Below are 23,004 nucleotides of genomic sequence, written 5' to 3' on the forward strand. Positions count from 1 at the left end.
GTGATTTATTATTGAGAGCACAATACTATTTGAGAGCCCAATACTATGTTTTTCTTTTAACCTTAGCAAATTGTTGAAAAGGATAGCAAGACAAAGGTTAAGTTTACTGTCACACAGCAGTACTAATAAGCTTCTAATTATATAAAGTATGGTATATAATTTTATTGAAAACTAATTACAAGCACAGTGATAATTTTAAGCATAAAATATTTTAATAAAAATATAAGGAAATCATGAACATTTAAATTTATATGATATACATACAGAAATTTAAGGTAAGTCAACAGGATAAAATAAAAATAAAAGTTACACAGAAATTCTATATACTTATTTCTCATGAAACATATAAATACCTATCTACTACAATACAAAAATGCATTAATTCCTCTACCAACACTAGAGAAGATGTGTCGCCAAAATACATCACTATATTTTAGTGGGGGGAAATGCTTCATATTTTCATATAACATAAATTGAATGCAGTAAAGTTCTTTCTCATGTAAGACAGATCCTATAACAAATCAAGAAAAAACATTAAAAAAGAGTAGCATATCTTATCCTGTTTTGGGGGAGGAAGATCAGAAATAGGGATCGATCCCAGGGCTCATGCCAAGCAAACACCATGACCTCGATGCCCAGGCCATTCAGATCTTATAAAAATCTCATTCATACAAATTGTGTCAAGCTAAATTCTTTAATCATATATAATTCCTGGAAGAAAACAGCTTCTTGTTTACTCTCTTGACCTGTTATACTGTGAGATACTTTAAATCAAGACATTGTGAAAATATTTTGTGACTTTTATCACAGTATAGATTCAGTATTCCCTATTCAAAATGCTTAGGTAAAAACATGCTTTAATTTCTCCCCCTTTCCCCCCAGATTTTAGAATATTTGTGTGTGTGTGTGTGTGTGTGTGTGTGTGATATCTATCTATCTATCTATCTATCTATCTATCTATCTATCTATCTATCTTAGGGAAGGAATGCAAGTCTAAATACAAAGTTCGTCAATACTGTACAAACTTCTTATATACATGGCCTGAAAGGAATTTTATTTAGTGTTTAGTGTAGGAAATTTAGTGTGCCTGCAACCCTTATCATGTGAGGTCAGGTGAAGAATTTTCTACTTGTGGTGTCAATGCTCAAAGAGCTTCAGGGGCCAGCCCCTTAGCTCAGTTCTTTAAGTGGCTGCTTCAACAAAGCAGTCAGGCTCAGGTTGCTGTGGTTCGATCCCCACAACTCAAGCCAGCCAATCCTGCCCTGAAGGCATTCAAAGCCCCCCTCCCCCCCAAAAAAATCCCTCAAAGAGCTTCAGGTTTTGGAGCATTTCAGATTTTACATTTCTAGAATAGAGAAGCTCAAACGGTAATAATCTCTATATATTTAGAAAAAATTCAACAGAAATGACCAAGTTGGCTAACATCCAGGGGCTGTTCCTGTGCCAAATAACTTACTTTTTCATTGTAATTGCAATGTGGAGTCCACAGCTGATCCATGTCTGAGTGAACATTTACTACAATCAGTAAAACCTCCTTTTTAAACAGGAACTGTAAATATAGGGTTTTCATTCACCAAACATGTTAAGATCCATATCACATGAATAATTACATTTCATATCATACAAATAACTGCAGTACACGAGTCTTAAATCAGTAGTGTGGGAGGAAAAACTAAGGCATGTAAATTAAAAGAAATTATGAGGTGATATTAGACAAATGTGACAAGTGACCAACTTCTATTATCTCCTTTCCTGAAGTATCTGTGTACATGATTTAAATGTACATAAACCTTGACCATTTTTCTTCCAGACATTATCAAGTAAAATTCAAAAGATTCTTTTTTATCTGACAGACTAAGTTACACTGAAATCAAACTCAGAGTGCTTTTTATGCTAAGCAGTAATATTTCTTTACTGACAAAATAAAATGGTGATGATTCTGGCATTTTTTTTTCAATCTCCAAAAAATAAATTTTTTATTTTAAAACTAAGATTATGATTTTGAGGTAGAATAGAAATTACTATTCATTTAAATTATAGGAAAGAAAGAAAATAATTATAACAGAGTAAGATTTAAACAGCTCCTTTGCCCAAGAGTCTCATCTTATTTGGCTGTGATCCTTCTAGGCTGAACCTTTATCCCTAGAACTGCTGCCTTTGAACATTTTGCCTCTGGAAAAAAGCCTTTCCAAATTCATAGGTACTGATCATAATGGCACAAGCAGGAGCAATTTTAATTAAGCGAGGAATCAAACCTAAAAAGAAAATGGGAAAAAAGAACAAATTTTACCTTGTTTTTTTAAAAAAGATAACTTACCTGGCTCCATTCTTACAATGAACAAACTGCATAAAATGACAGATAAAATCCTGTATGAGTGGATAACAAAGAGGCCAAACTATACACTTCCAACTTTCTGAGTTCCACCTGGAAATTTTATCTTATTGTGAGTAGGTCTACAGTTAAAAGCATTTCTTTTGCTTTTCTTTACTTTGTGTTTCTGTTTTGTTTTTTTTTTTTGAGGCGGGGTCTCAGCAGTCATGTAGTACAGGTAGGCCCTAAACAGACAGCATCCTCCTGCCTCAGCTTCCAGTGACTGGTATTACAGGCATGTGCCACCACACTTAACTAGCATTTCTTTTAGCTCTTTCCTTACAGCAAAGATATTTACTTTAACAAAGATATTTTACTTATAGCAAAGACATTTAAAGTGTTACCTGTAACTTTCTCCTGACAATTAATTTTACAAAGTGAAAGATTTAAAACTAATAATTCTATTCAATGATCAGTAAAGCAGATGTTTTTACCTGCAAATAATCCAGAAAATCCATTTTTAGCAATAATATTCTTCATTATAACCCAGGTTGACATATCTAAAGGCATAGAAACTAAAAATAAAACAAAAGCTATCAAAAAAAAATCATAATTTCATTATTTCTAATACAGATAATATATATAGAATGGTATTCATTACTTTGGGAGTGTATGATTTCATTATACTAAAAACAGACCTGTTCACCTAAAGAGAGATTTTCATAAACACATTTACAGAAAAGATTTCAAGTTAAAATGTGTTCACAACTGGATACAGAAAGGGACCGATAGGGCTTAGGCAGCTAGAATGCTCAGACCAAAAGCAGGGAAAAGGGAGAATTCTGATATAACAAAACTCCAGGTTTTCATTAGTATCTAGTATTAAAAGAAACTAAATTTTTGGTAGGTCAAACAAACAACGTTATCACCAGTATCAACAAGATTCATTTGTAGAGTCTACAGTCAATGTTTCTTTTAACATTATAATATTAATCATACATTTTATGCAAAATATTATTTTATAGATTTGTGATAATTTATTTGCATTACAACAGGCTACCATAAGATTTATATAATATATACTGAATGGATAATTTCTTCTGGGTTTTATATATTTTCTAAATAGAATACATGACAGAGTAGAACTCATAGAAGCAAATTTAAGCATCACTTTTGTTCTAAGAGAAAGTACAGGCAGGCTATAGAAAAAAAAAGGAAAAGATAAAATAGGAAAAACACATACTAAATGAAACAAAGGTAAAACCGAGCAAAATATTTACACATGCTCACAAAAAGCACAAACGAGAAGAAAAAGATTGCCAGTCATTGCCTATCCTTTACACTAACTTGTCTACACTTATTTTTACTGGCTTATATAAAAATCATACTAGAAAAATAATAATACATTTAAAGGAGACTAAAGACAAACTATGTATCATTCTCTTTAAAAAAGGTAAGAGATCTAACTCATGACAGTCCAAATACAGAATTTAAAATTGCTTAAATTTGGGGGGAGGGTACATAGTATTTTTTCTGGGTATTTCACTGTAACAGTACACACTTTTTAAAATTAAAGAATAAGGTATAATGCAAACAATCTTGTTTACCTTATTTTTAGATATACCTAAAAGTATCTAGACAGGAAAACAAACAAACAAACAAAAAAATGGCACCTTAAAAATGTCTAAACTTACTTTTATGACTTTCATATGTCCAAAGTTGTGTCTGCTTTTGGGTTTTTACCACATCAAATGGCAAAGTTACAACAGCTGCAAACTATCAGAAAGTAAAATTAATTCAAATTTACCTTTTAATTCTTCCCAAAACGTCTTTAACTCCCCTATTAGCATATTACTTAACAAAGATAATGATGAAAATCAAAGCTAAAAAACTGAGATTAAAACAAAACCAAAGAGAAGTCTTTCTTAAAATATTCCTCAAAAAAAATCAGATGCAAATAGTCCCAGAGACCTTTTCCTTTTCTGAGCAGAGCCAGCATTCACTCAAACCTCTGACTGCAAGACCAATACTCTGGTTTCTGATGCTCCTCTATGTTCTGTTGCTCCTGTATTTCACACACATGAATGTATGACATATATTTTACATCAGAAATTCTCTACTTTCTAATTAGAATCTGAAAATTTCCAGCAAATGTTTTCAAAATAATTTAAAATATTAAATTCTTTTTTTTTGGGGGGGGGGGCTGGCTCAGAATGCCTTCAGGGCATGTTTGGCTGGCTGGAGCTGTGGGGATTGAACCACAGCAACCTGAGGATGAATGCTTTGTTGAAGCAGCCACTTAAACAACTGAGCTAAGGGGCAGACCCCAAAATATTAAATTTTAGTACATGAGAAAATGAATTGGTTTACCTACTTTTTCTTAATGATAATCAATATATTTATCAACTATAGTTACATTGGTTCACATAATAAACGTTTCTCAAAATTACTCAATTTAATAATTACTTCTATGATGCCTTATGTAAAAAACTTTTTTTTTTTTTAATGGTACTCAGGACTGAACACAGGGTCTTCACACTGAGTTGCATTCTCAGCCCTATTTAATTATAAAAATAATAATAACAATTTGGAGGCAAGGTCTCTCACTAAGTTACCCAAGCTTTGCTCGAACTTTCAGTCCTGCTGCCTCAGCCTCCCAGCATGCTGGGATTACAATTATGTGCCACGATGTCCAGAATTTTCTGTTTTTAACAAAAACTAAATTAAATTCTTTTAAGTATGGTCTCACAGCTGGACATGAAGCAGGAGGATCGCTGCAAGTTTGAGGTCAGCCAGAGCTACAAAGTAAGTTGAAGAAAAGAAGAAGAATGTCCTCACAGTACAACAGCCATGTAAAACCTGGTATCTACCTTTTGCTTCTGAATTCACATTTGGGCCACTATGGTCATAAAATGCATCTTAAAATTACTTACATTTTATTTTTACCTCAATAATCTGATGATTAAGAGTTTTGAAATCAGTTTCAAAGATTACAAGTAAGATAAAATCAGTTACTGTTTCTCCATCTCCAGATGCTGCTGGATAGTGGCAACAATGTCATATACACCTTTCTGATACTTTTTAAATGATGTCCTTCACACTGTTGTTTTTGAACAGAAAGCCAGAACCCTGTCATATTCAAGTTTTTTCTGTTGCAGAGATAAATCTTTACTTCAAAACTGTAAAAATCCAGCTTTCTTCTCTAAATCATTTAAATTTTTTTTTTCTATGTTAAGGAGAAAAAGTAAAATAGAGAACCTCCCTTATTTTACTATAAACCTGGTAAAACATTTTTTTCTTTATTACCACTATTATTTTTTTGAGACCAGGTTGTACTATGTAGTTCATACTGGCTTTGAACTCACTATGTAGCCTAGGCTGGTCTCCAATTTGTGGCAATCCTCCTGCCTAAGCCTCCCAAATGCTGGAATTACAGGTGTGCACTACGGTGCTCAGCTGGTACAACATTTTAACTTCTTTAACGACTGAAATAACTTATAATCCATGGGACTTAACAATCTTGGACCTACTGACTTTCACACCTCAGTGTTGAACTCAATAGCAGTGACTCCCATAGTCTAGGTTTTACACTATGTTTTTAAATAGCTGTCTGCAGGTGTTTATCACCTGGCATCTATTTTTCTATGATTCTGAAATGTCAATGTCATGCTGTACATTCTTACAAGCTAATCTTGCATATTTTTGCATATAAAAGAACTCTCTATGGCCAAGGGCATGGTGATGGGAGTCTACTCAGAAAAGCTCTATTGTGTATTACTTTCTCTTCTGTGGACCAACTAGAAAATGTCAAAATGTCAACTCTATAACTTTTGTAATTGTTTGTTTAGTGCAGGGTCTTGCTTCGCAGCTCAGACTCACAGTGATCCTCCTGTCTCAGCCTCCCCAGTGCTGGAATTATAGGCTTGCGCCACTATGCCTGGTTCCAGTGGCCAGCACAGGGTGCCCAGGGTTCTGGGGTGGGCATGGCATGCAGTACTAGGGATCAAACCCAAGTCCTTTGCTAGCAAGGAAGGTGCTTAGACCGTTGAGCTATCTACCCAGCCCAAAAACGTGAACTTTCTACCATTCAAAAAGGTCACTGGAAGGGGCTAGGGAGATGGCTCAGTAGAATAAGTGCTTGCCTGGCAAGCACAAGGGCCTGAGTTTAATCCCTGGTTCCACCAAAAAAACCCAAAAAGGTCACTGGAGATTTTTTCCTGCAGGCTGTAATTTTGCTTACAATTATTTTAAGAAGTAAGCAAAAAGTTTCCAAAGAAATAGCAATTGGAGCCAGGAAGATAGCTCAGTAAAATAAGTGCTTGCCTGGCAAGCACAAGGCCAAGTTCAAACCTTAGTAGCACAAAAAAAGAGAAAGAAACAGCAATTAACAGATGGTAGAACAGCTTGTATTTAATTAAGTGATGTATATGGGATAATATTCCATGAATATTCCTGATCATATCTAACTAGCGCTTACTGAACTATATTATAAAAGCTCTATAAATAATAAAGTACTATCATGTATAAAATGCTTCAACTAGAGTGATCTAACAAATCAAAGTTTCTCAGAAAAATATATTAAATATATAAAAATGTAACGTAAAAACAGCAACACAAAGTACATTTTAAATGATTCTAATGGCTAATCACTTATTTTCTTAAAAGATGCTAAGTTTAAAAGTATAGTTCAAAAGGTTCTCGCTGAATATATGTGAAATGCTATATACTTTTGGTTGTTTTAACACGACTTTCTATTTTCCTAGAAGAGTAACAATATAACAATAAACTTACAGAACCAGCCAAGGCTCCTGAAGTAAAGTTGATCATAAAAGTTGGTTCATATATACCAGATTTCTCACATAGCCACTTCCTTAAAATTTCATAGTTATACCAGTATATTGCTATAAAAAGAGAATAAAAACTGTATATATTTAGAAATAAAATGTGGTATTTAAACAAAGATAAGTCAAAGAAATTCCAACCTTGACACATCATGCTTTCCAGTTAGACTAATAGTCTTACCTTTTTTAAAAAATGTGTTTAGTACAGGATCTACAGGGTCTCACTACATAGATAGGACTCATAGTGATCCTCCTGCTTTCAGCCTCCCAAGCACCAGGATTACAGACACCTGTCACCACACCCAGTCTCAATCCCCATCTCAGCGCAACCCCGAGGTGAGGTCAGCATAGGGATCAAACCCTGGTCCCTGCATCTGCCTAACCGCCTGCAAGCAGGCACAGGGGCCAGGGGTTCAATCCCAGGGCCGGCCATGCCGGCCTCACCCCCAGGGCTCACTGAGATAGCAATTGAGACTGGGTGTGGTGGCACAGGCCTGTAATCACAGCTCTTGGGAGGCTGTAAACAGGTGGATCACTATGAGTCCAATCTAGTAGTGATACCCTGAATACCCTGTAGACCCCTCCCTAAAATACAGGAAAAAAAAATAATAATACAATGCAATATACTACATTAACAAAACCAAAAAATAATCTAATAATGAAAAAAAGCATCTGATAAAGTTCAACACTTCTACTTCAGGCAAACATACTTCTTGACAATTGTTACAGTTTGTCTTTAGTTGTCTACCCAAAGCCTCAGGCAGGCAGCTTCTGAAATTTCTGATTGATTCCTAATCCAACGTTGGGATTATGGGTGTGAGTGCCCTGAGGCTGATCCTCTGCATTACAGTGTAAGGAAGGGAGAGAGGCTAGCTAGCTGCCTGAGCTGCTGCCACTCCCTTTGCTTTCCGCTCTCTGCAACTGCCACTCTCTGCCTTGAAGCCAGATGAGCTTGGACTGAAACCTCCAGAGACTGTGAACCTTTCCTTCCTTCATTTTGGGTATCAGGTATTTGTCCCAGCAAGGAGAGACAAGTAACTGAGACAACAATCTATAGTCTAAAGGGAAACTTCTTAACTTCCTAAAGGGTATGCATCAGAACCCTGGGGCAAGGACAACTATTCTGAAACAACAGTTACTTCTCCTACATTTTGGGAAATGACAGGATGTTTGCTGTTATCCCTATTATTCAAAACCCTGTGAGGCAGGAAAAGAAGGTTTTCGTTTTGTTTTGTACGGAATGGGGATTGAACTCTGCACTTGTCAGGGAAGCACTTACTCTACTGAGCCATCTCCCCGGCCCTGGAAAAGAAGCTTTGATGATTAAAAATTTCTAAAAAGGAACAACTTGCTACTGCAATATATTATTGTTGTAGGTAGCTGAATTAGACAGAAATATTATAAGGCAGTCAGTCAGGGCCAGGCCCTCAAGGAGACAAGATCAAGGTGACTTTACAACTCAGGGAAGAGACAGACACTGCTGTATGGACCACACCTCAAGACCAAGACAAAAGAAGAAACACAGCTAAATACTTCCCTAGGGATGAGCATCAGGGATTGATATTCTAAATAGGTATTAATCACCTTGAAAGAGCCCAAATGAGTCACTAGCCCAACCCCCAACAGGAAGAGACCCTGTCCCATATTCATGCCTTCTTGCTATATTACTCACTTCCCCATTTGGTATTGGATTTAATCAATTTTACCTGAGCAATGGTGCTTGTAATCTCATTGGTTGACCATAGTTTTGTCCCACCTCATGCCCACCTAAGCTGAGTTTCCATGTTCTCCACCACTTTAGACCCACCTCATCACATGGTTTTTCTCTATAAAAGTCCTTGAAAGAGACAGCTTCCCAGAGACCACCTTGCTCGGGGGCCCCCTTCTGTCTCTCTTGGACAGGAACTTTCTTTCCCTCAATAAATACATTCTGCTCATAACCTCCATTTTTTCCTAAAATTCATTATTCGATTTTAGAGAACACGAAACTCATTCCAGGTACCTTTTAGGTCGGGAGATCAGTTTTTCTCTCTGTGTCATTTGGAGGTTTCCCTGTATCATTTTTTATCCACACAAACTCAAAAGATAAAATGAGTTGCATCAACTACAAAGCCTGGACGTGTTGCTCAGTGCCTAAAAATGCATAAAGTTTCAATCTCAACCTCACAAAAATGAACAAATGCTGTGACAGTTGGAGAGTGGGGGATACTTTTAATAGATCTCAAAGTGACATAGGGGAAAACAAAACACCTGACCTGAGAGGTACCTTGTGGTGAGGTGGGTCTAAGGTGTTGAAGAACACGGGAACTCAGCTTAGGTAGGCATGAGGTGGGACAAAACTACGGTCAACCAATGAGATTACAAGCACCACTGCTCAGGTAAAATGATTAAATCCAGGACCAAATGTAGCAAGCGGGCATGAATACAGGACAGGGTCCTTTCCTGCTGGGGGTTGGATCAGTGACTCTTTAGGGCTCTTTCAAGGTGATTAATACCTATTTAAAATATCAATCCCTGATGCCCATGCCTAGGGAAATATGTGGCTGCATTTGTTTACTTTTGTCTTGAGGTGTGGTCCAAAGCTGGAGTGTTTGTTTCTTCCAAAGTTGCAAAGTCACCTTGTCTTCTATGTTGTCTCCTTGAGGGCCTGGCCCTGTCTGCCAGCCTATAATATTTCTATCTAATTCAGCTGCCTACAACAAAAGGAAATGAAGTTAATCTTTTTGAAAAGAAACTGAAATCTCTACCAAAATACTTCAAATATTATTTATTGACATAAACATATGCCATTTCTAGAGAAGAAAAAAATAAAGGTAATATCAAGATTTTTAATAAAGCACTAAGACTTTAGGATAAGGAATTGGCACAGATTTAGACAAATTAACCAATGAAACAGATCTGTGCATATATGCAAATCTGATATAGCAGAGGTGACCCTGCAGATCCTTGTAGCAACTATAGACATTCACTAGATGATGCTGAGACAAAGCTCAGCACATCCAGATGGGGGGGGCAGCGGGGGAGAGCACGGGGAACAAATCTGAAAACCTACGTTAGTTATATCCTCAAAGCAACTATAACTAACTGAATAACAACTGAAACTGTGTCCAATCTTATAACCACTGAGGCATGTAAATTACAGTGAGATATTCCTTGAAATTACCAGAGAAACTTAAGAAATTTAACAATAAGAGACCTGGTAAAGGTATAAATCAGCAGGAAATATATATTGCTGACAGGTGTAGAGATCCACACAATCACCTTAGGAAAGAGTTTGCATCACCTAGTGAAATCAGAAATGCATGCTGGATATGGTACTCATATGATTCAGCAAATCTAATACTAGGCAACTGTTGCACAGATGCACAGAAACTGACTAAAAATATTTACAGCATAGTTATCTGTACATAAATAAGATTAAAAATGAATTAAACGTAGAATGAATCCCAGGAAGAATTGAGTGAAAAGATTTTTTCAAAGTACAAAAACAGGTTAAAACTAAATAATACACAGAAAAACAATTCTTTAAAAAATCAAACAGATGACCAAAAATATTCAGTATGTTGGACACTACTAGGAATGTAAACATAAAAGAGCATTTTTGTGGTGTGGTGATGTTAAAAGCTGTTACACTCAAGCTCACAGACTGAAGTGATGAGTTCAAGGGTGTTCATTTTATTATACTTCATGATTTACACCTATGCCACTTTTTACATACTAAATATATAATTAAGAATAAAACATAATTGGCATAGGAATCTATGATTAACTGCACATTTATGTTTCTTTTTTTTAATGTATTTAGTACAGGTTCTATAGGGTCTCACTACACAGATCAAACTCACAGGGATCCTCCTGTTTTTCAGCCTCCCAAGTGCTGGATTACAGTTGCACCACCTCCCCTTGACTCAATCGTTATCTCACTGTGCACTGGGGGAGGAAAGGGGGCTGGCACTGGCAGCCCAGGATCAAACCCCAGTCTCTGCATCTGCCTAAGCAGCTGCTGTAATCTGCTGAACTATCTGGCTGGCCCTTTTATTTCTTAATAACATAACTGAACACAAGCACCTAAATGATTTACAACAGTCTCACAGGACACTCACTCAATGGGGAGACATTTAGTTTTTATTATTGAAAAAGGAAGGGTACAAATCAAAGGTGGTCTTAAATGGATTTAGAATATGAATGCCCATGAAATTAATGTTTAAAAGGCAATTAAATGCAAACAAACATAAACCAAATCAGACCTTAATTAGAAACCATTCATTCAATAAAGACTGTGACCATTGAATGTCCAAATGATGAACCAAGAATTTGTAGTTACTACAGAAAAAAACTTACCTTTGACCATAAAAGGTTTAAAATCTAACAAAATAGTACATGAATAAGACAAAGCTACATAAAGTTTAGCAGATAATAGTAAGACAAATCCCACCTGAAAAAGGTACATCTCGAAGAACAGTAGGAGCCCAGCCCTTCCAAAGGGAAATCCAGCCATCTTGCGATACTTTCTTGCTGACAAACTGGTGTAGCTCCTTGTAAGAAAACTTCTTAGACTGCATCTTGGTTCTAATCAATTCTAATGGACTTATCACAGTTACTGCACCAACTAGTACAAATAATCAGATGAAAGGAAATAAAGCAAATACATGTACTATTCAAACAAACATGTAATATTTGTATTTTATATTTTATCTTTTATTTGGAAATATCTGTAAACCTTTAAAAAAAAAGGATGTAATCTGTCAACATATTGGTACAAACTTTCCCATTCAAAATATATTCTTTATGTCTGTTTTCATGTATCTTTTTTGGTTTTAGGTCTTTCAAAGGAGGTTCCAGAAATGTTACAGTCAACTAGAACCTTTATAAAAACTCACTTTAGTGAATGCCTAACCAATAAACCAGAGTCCTGTTTCACAGAGAAATATGGTCTTGAGTAGAGAAAAATTCTCTTCTAAACACTAAATCCTAAAGTTTATACTGGAAATTATTAAAGACTTTGGTCTGAATCATGTATAGGCCTGGATGACAGCTTGGAAGTTTCAGTCAATAAGAACCATTTCTGATGTCATTCTAAAACACAAGCCATGGCGGCACATTCCTGTGATCCCAGCACTCTGAAAGCTTGAAGCAGGATAAGCCTAAGTTTGAGCCCAGAGCAGGTAAAGTAGCTACATAGCAAGACTTTGTCAAAACAATAAGAAGAAAAGGCTGCACTTCACTGTAAATTTCTGGATCCAATTCCCTGTACTGCAAAAAAATAAATAAAATAAAATAAAAGCTTTCCACACTATATATGGTAGTACATGTCTGCAATAGCGAGACTTAAGAGGTTGAAGTGCAAGGACATCAAGATTGAGGCTAGCCTGGAAAACACTTGAGTTTAAGGCCATTCTGGACTACATATGATGATCCTGATTTAATAAGTAAATAAAAACTGTCCAAGATTCAATCAAAATGGGCTAATCTCATTTTAAGCTAATAGCAATCAACATGCCAAGTTACTTTCAGAGCAAAAATATTAACAAATTAATATAAATTAGAATGCAAAATATACCTTGATATTACATACATTAAACAAATTCTGTCTGAACATCAATATTTAAACAGATGCCCTAAGTAGAAATCAAAATGAAAATAAAAGTTTATTACTTACACCTGGCCATAATTCCAGCAATAATTGGTATTCTAGTTTCATTTTCTCCTAATTTGGATCTCAGAACAGCAGTTAATTGATCATAGCAGGTAAAATAAATAACAGTGGCAGGAACTGCCATCACTCTGTAGAGACACACAAAGAGATTGCTCACAGTTATCCAAAGGTCTCAAACATACTAGCAAATTAAATTCACTATCATGATAGACACAAAAAAAAATCCTATTGTGTACAGGCTAAAAGCCACAGAAGCCATGAGATAAGTTATTCTTTTTTTTTTTTTTTAAAGTATTAGTAGTTACTAATAAAGAGATGTAAAAAAGTATCTGCCCTCCAAAAGTTTAAATTCTACTTGTGGGCATTTGTTTCAATATAAAGCATCAAATGAATGCAATGTGAGTTATAATATGTAACATTAAAAAGTGCTATCTAATCAAACTCCTATCACATGAATCGTACACTCTCAGGTGATAAACACACACTCACTCACACACATACACACATTAGGACACTTATCCATCTCCTTCCCTTTTCAATCTAATGAGCAACTAACTGTAAGACATTTTAAAATTATATATCACATATCAAGCTGGCTTATAATTGGAAATAAAGTACAATTAATATTGCCAGAATTGTACACTAGCTTTGAGGGGATTCGAATAAAATATTCTCTCAGATGAAAACATCAAAAGAGGTTATTAAGTAAATGTATATACAAAACTACACACATTGTCATTTCAGCAATATCAATGCAATAAGAAGGCAGTTTATGTTTCTGGTCCAACTATAGGGTATTCACAGATCACAGTTTGAAATGCTTAATAATTCTATAGTGAAGGCTGATAGAGTATTTATGAGTAGAAATGAATGCAGTGAAAGACAAATGGTAGTCCTGGATATTCACTAACTTAAAATTTTTTTGGCATTAACGCATATGCCTCAAAATTGATTAATTGCCTAATATAAATGACATATAAAAGACGAAACAAATGCTGAAAAATAAACAAGGCAACAGAGCCAAGGTATTACTTGGAATTTTTACATTCAGTCTTACTTATATTAATTCACATAATTGTTAGTAAAGAGAATTACCTGGAAAAGTAAATTTATAAACATAATATTCATACTGTTTTAGTAAAATAAAAAGTCAAATGAACACCAGGTTCTTTACTTCTAAACATGGAAAACTATTATTTTTATGTAGCAAAGACTTAATACAGTAAGCCTGTTTACTTAAATCTTCCATGATATCTTCAGGAGGGCCTGTTGGGTGCTGACCTTCAGCCTGGAATTTAGTCAAGGGTCTTTCCCCATTGGTAATGCCTTTGTATATCTAAAGCACTAAACCAAGTAGTCTAGGTTGCCTTGTGCAGGCAAGGTGATTTATGGAAGCACTTACTTTCCTTTTTGAGGTCTGATGTTTGGCTAATTATAGCTGGTTAAATAGGGAAACTCAAAGTTTCCCAAGGTAGAAACATTTTGCTCCTTCACAGTGAGTTGCAGAAAAAATAAGCACATCCAGTGCAAGCCACGAAGGACTTTGGAAGTCCTTAATTAGTCAACTCCTGATATGTGTTTTTCCCCTACCAACGCTTTGTATCATTCAGCTGCAATAAACCATATTTAGGGGCATAACACTCCTTCGGTCTGTGAGTCCTAGCACATCATCAAATGTGTGGGTAGCTGTGAGACTCACAAAACAATGCTTCAGAATATCAAAGAGGTCTAATCTTACAATGCATGACTTTCTCTAATCATGCTCACTCTAATACAAAACAAGCATCACTTAGCAGAAAAAAAGTTTTAAATTTCAACTTACAGAGTAGGAGGAAGGCCACTCCACAGGGACTTAATGCCCTCATTTCGAGTGATTTTTAAAAAGGCATCCTAAAATTATTATAGAAAAAAGTAGTCAAAATACAGCCCTGAACCTGATATATATAAAAATTTAGAGTGATAAATGATTGGTAATTTGCTTCTTTCAAGCATTTATTTCTAAAATATGAGCTTCTTGGATTTATGTATGTCCATTCTTTCAAAAAAACAAGAATTTTAACATGAGTAAAATGAAGCATTTATGAACAACACTTCTTACAGAATAAAGATTACATAGGGCTTAAAAACAAACTTTTGAAAGATAATTGCAGAAAAGGCAATAGAATAGTGACAAAGAACTGATCAGATAAAACTCCTAATGAAGTATAAGTTCTAAAAAAATAAAGAGCCCACTTTGTGAAATTCTGAAGAATCGAACAGGCAGAAGCTTGAGTCTATTGCAAATGGACAAACTCTTACAAGTTAATAATACACTTAACATTGCGTAAGGATTAGAATAAGCACTCCTCAAAAAAAAAAAAAAAAAAAAAAAAAAAAAAAGAAAGACAGTAAGCATATAAAAAATTGTTAACACATTGATCCTTATGGAACTGCAAAGCCACAGTAAGTTACCACATCATACTGAAAAGGTAGGCCAAATTTTAAAAGAAAGATAAGATAGGCACAAGGGTATATGCCTATAATCCCAGCCTCTTGGGAGAATAAGACAGAAGGATACTGTGTTCAAGGACAGCTTGGGGAAGATAGCAAGATCTTATCGCAAAAGAAAGGGATGGGAATGGACAAAAGAGGACAGAATGACAAGTGGTACTGAGCATGTGGAGAAATAGAAGCCTGCATATATTAACAGTGAAAATGTAAAATGGTGTGTAGCCACTTTGGAAAACAGCTTAGCAGTTCCTAAAATGGCTAAATATAGAGGTGCCATATGATTCAACAATTTCAATTCTAGACATATACACGTATGTTTACACAAATATTTCAACATTCTTAGCAGCACTATTTATTCCCAAAAGTAGAAATAACCCTAATGTCCATCAACTGATGAACGGAAAGTAAAATATAGTTTATTTATAAAATTGAACATTAGTACAGAAACAAAATATGGATATATGCCACAATATTTATGAGTATAAAAACACTGTAGCAAGAAGCCACTCACAAATGACTGCATATTTTCCCAGGAAAGAAGAAACTTAGTAAGATAGAAAACTGTTAAGATAGTGTTCTATTCTAGCCAAATATCACAGAAATGTAATACCACCCAGAGCCACACCAACAAAGATCCAATAGGTAGCTCAGAGTTCTACCTTTGTAAGACTACAGTAAAATACAGTAGCACCTCCATTTGGGTGGTCTCACTGAAGGTCAATAGGAAGCTGAAACTTTTATCTCCACTTAATCAGTAATAAATTCTCTCCCTGCCCCATGAGTAAAGGAATAGTGAAAAGTTACAACTTCCGTTATCACCCAGTGGTAATGAGGCCACTCCACTACAAATCAATGGAAGCTATGTGAAAAGCCAAATGCCTGCCCATGTGCAACAGTAAACTGTGCCAGTGGAGGCTGTGGGAAAGCTAGACCTCTAACTCTGCCCAGGAGTAACAAGGTACAGCCCTCCTATTCCTCAGGGGGAGGCAGTATCAGACAGCCAGTTTAATAAAATATCTCAATGCATTTAGAATTTAATCATAGACACTCAAAATGTCCATTTTTTAAATGAACTGAGTTTACTGGTATTTTTAGCTATATATAATGACCACATTCATAAGGAAGCTATACATGTACATGATTCCTTTCCTCTACCTTCAAAACTTCTTCCCTTCCTTATTTACAAAAGCTGTTTCTATTTTGTACTTCTTTTCTCATTTTCTAACTGTCTTCCTTTCCCTTTTCCCCCCTCCCCCCCAGTTTCCCTTCCCATTTGAATGTTTTCTTCCTGTTTCACAGTATCTACCATACATGTTTGTCCTTATTTACACTTTCAGTTTCTCACAACAGAAAAACAATGCAATATTGTATATCCAATTTATTTCACTTAGGAGTATGGTCTCAATGTGCACCCATTTAACTAGAAATGTCTCCAGGTTATCCTTCTTTATGACTTAGTGTCGGCCCCACCCTCCAGGCATGTTGAGACAGAAACTGAGACTGGGCCTGGTGGCAGTGCCTGTAATCCCAGCACTTGGGAGGCTGTAAACAGCCACATCACTACAAGTCGGATCTAATAGTGAGACCTTGAACACCCTGTAGACCCTTCCCTAAAATACAAAAAAAAAAGGGGGAGTGGGTTATATAGAATAATCTACATTGATTTCCATGGGAAATCATATTTTTCTCAGCACAGTGGGATATCATTTCTTCCTAATTCAATATATAAACAATGTAATTCCTATAAAAATGTTGGCAAGATTCTGTGTGTGTGTATGTATATATATATATATCCAGAAAATGAGAAAAAAAATGAAGAACCATTTTATTGAAAAAAATATGATGGCAGATAAGCACATGTGATGTTCAATATAATTAGTCACTACAGAAATGCAAATGAAAAGTATACGCAGACATTAGTATACGTTATCAGTCAGCTTTCCAGTTGCTGGCACACAATATTCAACACTTAAAGGAAAGCTTTGATTTGGCTCAGTATCAGGGACCTGGTCACCAGGCTCTAAGGCAGAAACATCATGGCACAAGGTATGACACCTCCACTATCCACCTAGACACATCCAGAGTGTGCTCTGCTAATTCCCCAGACAATTCTTTTTTTTTTTTTTTTGGCAGAAGCAGGGATTGAACTCAGGCCCTTGCACTTGCCAGGGAAACACTCATTCCACTGAGCCATCTTCCCACCACCCCCCAGACAGTTCCTAACCAATCGAGTTGAATGCTTAATCATCACACTATGCAGTTATCACAACTGCTAAATGTGACAACACAAAATGCTAATGAACAACCATTGTTGAATTCCTATCACTTTATTTAGTGAAATTTTGTATTATATCTAATATGTCTTTTATTACTATTTTGTATGCTTTAAAGAATAAAATGCTGGAAAACTAGAACCCTTGCACACTGCTGATGCAAATATAAAACAGTAGAGCCACTTTAGAAAACAGGTTGACACCCCAACAACTAGGTGCTGGACCCTGGCAATACATTGAGAGTGCAGGCCCTGTTGGGGAAGGCAGACTATAGCCATATGGAAGGTAAAATGTGGGGTTTTCTACTAACTTTCCATCTGAGGATTTTTATACTGACTTTTTTTTTTTTTCCAGAACTGGGGATTGAACTCAGGTCCTTGCACTTGCCAGGGAAGTACTTTTCATTGAGCCATCTCCCCAGCCCCTGAATATTTTTAAATATGCTTTAAGAGCAAAAAATTATAAGTGTATTCTAGTTGCAAATATGCACACATTTTGAATTGCTTTATTTTTATTGTGTAAAACTGTTGACACGACTATGGTGCACAAATTCTTTACATGGAAGGAGTCCACGCATTTTACAGGAACTTATTTTATGACTGGGTAATGATACAGTTGTACATTCAACTGCCATTATTTTTATTAAGTGCTTTGATTTTCTATACAGTTATTATAAAGTTGTATTTACTTTATAAAGATGGATTTTCATTATCCTGATACTGTAATATGTACTTCAGCTTGCTGATCTTTCTCTGTGCATCTGCATGTTGTAATGTGTGATAAGAATGAATGTAAAGGCTGTGGCAACTGTAATTGATATCTGTAAAGGTCTGGTCACAATGGATCTGGTTCACAAATGTGTTTGGGATGATTTTAGGAACCAGATCCCCCTTTCAGAAATTGAGATATGAACCAAAAGCAAAACATAGATAGCTGGTTCTATTTTTTTTAACCTAAAGAAAATAAAGTTGATTTAAAAAGAAACTAAAAGAAAAGAGACTGACAGTTTAAATTCTCAAGAGACAACTACCATGTACAATCAGAAAATATTTGTACATGTATCAGAAAGAACAAAGACTTACTTTCAGACGGACAGACAGACAGACACACACACACACACTATAAATAAATATTTGCAACAGCTTTATTCGTAACAGCTAAAAACTGGAAACACCCCTGAAAACAAAGTGGAATACTACTGAGAAATAAACAGAAACCAATGACTTAAACATACAATAACCTAGAATAACCTCCAGATAATATGCTAAGTGACACACGCCAAACCATAAAGGCTATGTATGAGTCCATTTATGCAAGGTTCAAAATGACAAAAATATTTAACTTTTTAAGGAATTCACTAGTACACATTAGTAATATATGCAGTTTACAATCATCTTGGGAGTACATGTACATAATATAGCTTGTTTTTTTCTAAAATCCTCTGCCCTTCCCCTTCCTCTGATTTCTCTATCCAAATTTTCATTCTTGTTATTACTAATCTTAGCTCATGTTACAGCACATGTTTACATTCACTGAGGTTATTAGGTTCCTGTACATGGCTTATCTTCATTTACTTATCTCCTCTTCCCCTCTTCCTCAACCCTTAACCTTGTTCCTTAGACCACTTCACTACTGCATGAGATCCATTGTCTTATCCCCTTCTATCCTTTATTATTCTCTTTGCTTGTGCTTTGTCCCACTCAAATGCGAGACAGTACAAGGTATTTAAGCTTGTGTGTCTGGTTTCCTTCACTCAACATTATATTTTTCAGATGCATTCCATTTTCCTGCAAATGTCTCAAATTTGTCAAAATGAAGTCTTATAAAAATTGGGAACAGATGAGTAGCTGCCAGGGAAAGGTGTGAGAGTACAAGAAAACTGATGTTATTCTACAAGAGAAATAGGAAAAATCCTTATAATGACAAACTATTCTTTATTTTCATTGTATCAATGTCCATATCCTAGTTGTGACATTTAAAAATTTTTAAAGATTTTTTGTTTTTATTGGTCTTTTTGAGATAGAGTCTCGCTATGTAGTTCAAGATGGCCTTGAGCTCACTTTGTTGCCCAGGTTGGTCTTTAACTCCCAATGATCCTCCTGCCTCAGCCTCCAAAGGGTTGGAATTACAGAAGTGTGTCACAAGCCCAGTTTAAAGATTTTATTACCACTGTGGAAACTGAGAAGAGAGTACATCAGACCTGTCAGTACACTTTTCCTTAAAATTACACATGACCTACAATTATCTCAAAATTTAATTTCAAAAGAAAGCTACCAGTTCTTTTTTTCTACATAAAACCTTGAACTGATGGAAGCTAAAAGAGATTAAAATCAATGAAATACTTCTCTATTCCTGCCTTAACACAAAGCACTTCCTAGAATTAGAAAGTCTTTCATATTCAAATTAGAAAACATACCATAACTATAAATAAATAATGTAATATATAATCTTACCAGTGTTCCGTGGAAGTTTCCTGGCTTCTTATACCATGCTTTGTTGCCCGCCTCTTCACAGACACACATATGATCCATGAGTCCATTATTATACACAAAACATTTTCCTAACAAAGATGATTCCAATAGTCAATAATTATTTCTCATAATTGTTATGGTTACAGACAAACTGAAAGTACCAGGAAACTAGAAAATCATGAAAGAAAAATAACTTTTAAAAAGAAAAATAACCGTTGTCTACTTTCTAAGATGAAGCACACATAATTCAATTTTCTTAATGATACACATTAGATTGTACATTCATACATGTGAAACAGAGTTAGATCTTATGTTTTCAGAACCATAGCAAGAAAATAGACACAGAAATAAATTCTTTTTTGTCTTTCACTTCTATTTTTATTTATCTTTAGATTTTTTTATTGGTACATGTTTGTAGCGCATAATGACTGCTTCTTGGCCTTTTGGCTGAGACCAAGTAGTACATAATGACTATATTCATTGTGGTAGAGTCAGTACACATACATGACAGCTCTTAATTCTTTTTTTAACCCCTGCCCTTTTCTTCCTCCTGCTCACTCCATTTCTTAGACTCCTTCTCCAAAATAGATATATACACACATATATACCTATACTTTCTTTTTTTTTTTCTTTTCTTTTTTTTTTTTTTTATACCTATACTTTCAAACAATGTTCGTACTATATGTTGACTATGTTCCTCATAAGGACTTGGGGAAAGTACACAACACTTTGCAATCTCTCCTTTTTTATTTATTTATTTACTTATTTTTTTGGCGGAACTGGGGATTGAACTCAGACCCTGTGCTTGCTAAGGAAGCACTTATTCCACGGAGCCATCTCCCGGGCCCCTATCTCTCCCTTTTTAAATTCCACTTCTCTCCCCTACTCCTCTACATCTCTTGGTTCCCATCCCACAGAAATTAATTCCTTTAAGTTATCTTATGGGATAAAGAAGTATAACAGAAGCCCCTATTTTGGAAAGAGAACACAGGTGCATGTCATTATATATATTTGCTCAGGAAAATATTCTGTAGTACACAAGAGAAATTCAGGAAAAAAAATATAATAAACAGTAAGCTTTCTTCTTAATGGAAACAATGCATGCTTTGTCCTTTTAATCAGTTTTTACCCTGCTCAAGCAAGTTGTCTGTCAGCTCCTACCTAGCATAGTACAACTATCCCTAATTCTAATTCTTACTTTTGCTTGTTTCTGCTTTTGAGACAAAGTATACCAAGTAAGTTAGGCTGGCCTTGAACTCCCTGAAATATCTGCCCCCACACCCAGCCAATAACTCTCTTACTGGACTTGCTCTTGCTGCCAAAACTGTCTGCTCTATCAAGTTTTATAAAAAATAATCCCTTTTAAAATGTTTTAAACTATTTATTTACTTACTTATTTGATACAGGGTCTTGCTACAAAGCTCAGACTCATAGTGATCCTCCTGTCGCAGCCTCTCCAACACTGGGATTACAGGTATGTGCCACTAGGCCCAGTTTCGGTGGCCAGCATGGCGTGCCCAGGGTCCAGGGACCGGCACAGCATGCAGTACTGGGGCTCGAACTCAGGTCCTTCTTGCCAGGCAGGTGCTTAGACAGCCAAGCTATCTCCCCGGGCTATCAAAAATAATCCTCTGCATCTCTTTCTGCTTTATGGTATTAATGACCTTTTAGACTCTTACACTCCATGCATCCCTTTTTATTCATCTGCAATACAGAAATTGTTCTCATTCCCTCTTAGTGCTATGCATTCAATATGAAAGCATTTCCATTTAAGCCTATTTTCTGTGTTAGGTTTCTGCTATATAAATACATTTGAAATGCCACTATATATATATATATATATATATATATATATATATTTTTTAATACCACTATTTTTATAAAAAGTTTAAAAGACTGCTTGTGGAACTGTAATTTTCACCCATCTTTCAAAAATATATAAGTACTTGGCAGGTGTGGCAATCTTTAATCGCAATACTCAGGAAGCTGAGCCCCAGAGATTTCAGTGAGTATGAGGCCAGCCTGGCTACACAGTGAGTTCTAGGCCATCCTGTATTACATAGCAAAATCCTGCGTCCAAAACATTCCTCCACAATACATACACATACACACCACACACACACACACACACACACACACACAGAAAATTACTTGCCTTACATTCTACATAAACCAATTTGATTTAACCAAATTGCTTAACAAAATATTGAATTTCCAATCACTGGATTTAAGCAACAGCTGAACAGTTGTCATGAACGTTTCAGAATAAAAATAACTCTTGGACAAAGGAGGAAGTTAGAGTCCAAGGACCCTTATAACTATATTCTTCACAGAAATAAAACCAAGCGAGGTATCTCTTGTCTGTCCCAGACCATAAGGAAGTGGAAATAAAGCCTTCTTGAGGTGGTGGAAAAAAAAGAAAAAAAGAAATAAAAGCAAAAGTATAATAATTCTCTGCATTAATTGTACAGCCACAAAACACTATACATGTTATATATAAATCTTTCTTCTACCTATACCTAATCATATACAAGAATGAAAAATATAGGGCTGGGGAGATGGCTCAGTGGAATAAGTGCTTCCCTGGCAAGCGCAAGGGCCTGAGTTCTATCCCCGGTTCCAAAAAAAAAAAAAAAAAAAGAATGAAAAATATTTCTGCATGAGGTATCAAAATAAAAACATTGTTTGAATAAAAATGAATACAGTGAGGCCAGGGAGATAGCTCTGTTAAATAAGCACTTGCCTGGCAAGTGCAAGGGCCTGAGTTCAATCCCCAGTTCTGAAAAAAAGAAACATGAATACAGTAACATTTAAAAATCTAAGAAAAGATTTTCAAGATACCTAACACACATACCTTCAGGAAATGGATTGTTCTGGGCTTGGAGACGAATTTTAACTACATCCAGGGGTGTCACTATGAAGATACATAAGTTTCAATTAGTTTAAATTAATTTCAACTATA

At 35.5% G+C, this 23,004-nt stretch overlaps 1 protein-coding gene across 4 annotated transcripts in view; it reads right to left on the reverse strand.

The window, feature by feature from the left end:
• Positions 1 to 1,568: 1,568 nt before the first annotated feature.
• The window catches only part of Slc25a40 (solute carrier family 25 member 40), a 44,838-nt gene continuing 23,402 nt past the window's right edge, over positions 1,569 to 23,004 (reverse strand). For all 4 annotated transcript variants that reach the window (XM_004647760.2, XM_023708047.1, XM_023708049.1 and 1 more), the window contains 9 exons: positions 22,897 to 22,956; positions 20,025 to 20,131; positions 14,631 to 14,698; positions 12,812 to 12,936; positions 11,588 to 11,761; positions 7,103 to 7,212; positions 4,006 to 4,087; positions 2,806 to 2,886; positions 1,569 to 2,255 (listed from right to left, as the gene is read on the reverse strand). In XM_004647760.2, the coding sequence (XP_004647817.1) occupies positions 2,143 to 2,255; positions 2,806 to 2,886; positions 4,006 to 4,087; positions 7,103 to 7,212; positions 11,588 to 11,761; positions 12,812 to 12,936; positions 14,631 to 14,698; positions 20,025 to 20,131; positions 22,897 to 22,956 (920 nt within the window). In that variant the 3' untranslated portion in view covers positions 1,569 to 2,142. The remainder of the gene's footprint in view (positions 2,256 to 2,805; positions 2,887 to 4,005; positions 4,088 to 7,102; positions 7,213 to 11,587; positions 11,762 to 12,811; positions 12,937 to 14,630; positions 14,699 to 20,024; positions 20,132 to 22,896; positions 22,957 to 23,004) is intronic.

This window comes from Octodon degus, unplaced genomic scaffold (genome assembly GCF_000260255.1).
Source record: "Octodon degus isolate 3935 unplaced genomic scaffold, OctDeg1.0 scaffold00323, whole genome shotgun sequence".
NCBI lineage: Eukaryota > Metazoa > Chordata > Mammalia > Rodentia > Octodontidae > Octodon > Octodon degus.